The 1,599-nt window shown below is 43.9% G+C and overlaps 1 protein-coding gene across 1 annotated transcript in view; it reads left to right on the top strand.

Annotated features, from left to right (window-relative positions):
- Positions 1-182: 182 nt before the first annotated feature.
- LOC102198216 (non-syndromic hearing impairment protein 5-like) overlaps positions 183-1,599 on the top strand; it is a 7,434-nt gene continuing 6,017 nt past the window's right edge. The window contains exons 1-3 of the mRNA XM_005728824.1: positions 183-414; positions 526-718; positions 956-1,133. Coding sequence (XP_005728881.1) covers positions 207-414; positions 526-718; positions 956-1,133 — 579 coding nt within the window. The 5' untranslated portion in view covers positions 183-206. The remainder of the gene's footprint in view (positions 415-525; positions 719-955; positions 1,134-1,599) is intronic.

Below are 1,599 nucleotides of genomic sequence, written 5' to 3' on the forward strand. Positions count from 1 at the left end.
CACACACACACACACACAGGCCTCTCAGTCACTCATAAACAATCAAGGGTAGAGAGCTGGAGAGAATACCAACTGGAAATCACCTACAGTTGTTTAGATATTTAAATAAAACACATTAGGGTTGCTGTTGGAGAGAAATTAAGCCCAAGCTGAAACCTTTAATTTCTTTCTCTTCCAGCTGTCTGTGGTGCTCGTCTTCTGGAGTCATGTTTTCCAAGGCCACTGCCAACTTCGTCCGTGAGATTGACCCCGAAGGACTTCTCATCCACGTCTCTCGAGTAAATGACTCACACAAACTGGTTCCCATGGCCCTCGTGATCAAACGCAAGCGCTGGTTTTGGCAGAGACCCAGGTACCAACCAACAGATTTCACTCTCGGCGACTTGTTGCTGGGTGACAAGGAGCTCATGCCGGGTAGGTGTGCAGATTCAAACTTAAGTTGTTACAGGAAAAATGTAGTGCATGTGAGTTCCCAGACACATTTCAACAAAGCTGATATCGGGGTAACACCTTGTGTTTTTGCAGGAGTGTCAGAGTCAGAATTCTTGACCTACAAGGGGACATATGGAGCTAAACTTGCTAGTGATCTGGGCCCCGAAGCCGGCTCTGCAAGTATCAGACTGGAGGGGCGTGGCACTACCAAGCTCCAGTCATGTTTTGGCCAGCTGAAGAAAGAGGAGGTGAATGTGAAGAAGCTATTACTTGACTCGGACAACAGGTATGATGTAATATTTTAAAAGCTTTTTATTTTATTTTTAAAAACTGCTTTCACATATACAGGTTGTAATCAAAGATTAAGGAGATGAGGTCATCAATGGTGATGTAATGAACTCCTTATAAATGTGGACTTCAGGCATCACATGCTAAACACCTCAGACCACAGCGGCGTGGTGTCATTTTCCATTTGTCAATCAGTCTGTCTCAAACCATTAACACCAGCTTCTCTTCATATCAGGTCGGTGGACATGCAGCACGTGCTGGTGAGGCAGATAGAGAAGCGGGCTGAGGTGGTGGGGCTAGTGAAGGAGAGGATCTTCACCACCAGCCCCTGTTCCATCACCCAGACAAAAGTGGAAGAGTGCACCTTCCAAGGGGTGCTCGGGCTGGTTGGCATGCTGGGGAGTTCGGTTAAGGTAGGCCTCTTAAAAGCTTTTTTAGTCATGATGCCATGATAGTTTTCAATAATTCTATCAGGTAAATTATTATCAGCATATGTCTTATTTTGTAGTTTGATCGCCATAAATTTGTGAAATTCTGTTTATGCACCCCCCAAAATATAAGAAAAAAAGAAATCAGTCAGCCTTCCTCTAATCAATCCTATATGTGTGTGTACAGGGAGTGCAGAATTATTAGGCAAATGAGTATTTTGTCCACATCATCCTCTTCATGCATGTTGTCTTACTCCAAGCTGTATAGGCTCAAAAGCCTACTACCATCTAAGCATATTAGGTGATGTGCATCTCTGTAATGAGAAGGGGTGTGGTCTAATGACATCAACAGCCTATATCAGGTGTGCATAATTATTAGGCAACGTCCTTTCCTTTGGCAAAATGGGTCAAAAGAAGGACTTGACAGGCTCAGAAAAGTCAAAAATAGTGA

The sequence above is a fragment of the Pundamilia nyererei genome, unplaced genomic scaffold (genome assembly GCF_000239375.1).
Source record: "Pundamilia nyererei isolate P.nyererei 1_Seehausen unplaced genomic scaffold, PunNye1.0 scaffold00030, whole genome shotgun sequence".
NCBI classification, from domain to species: Eukaryota; Metazoa; Chordata; class Actinopteri; order Cichliformes; family Cichlidae; genus Pundamilia; species Pundamilia nyererei.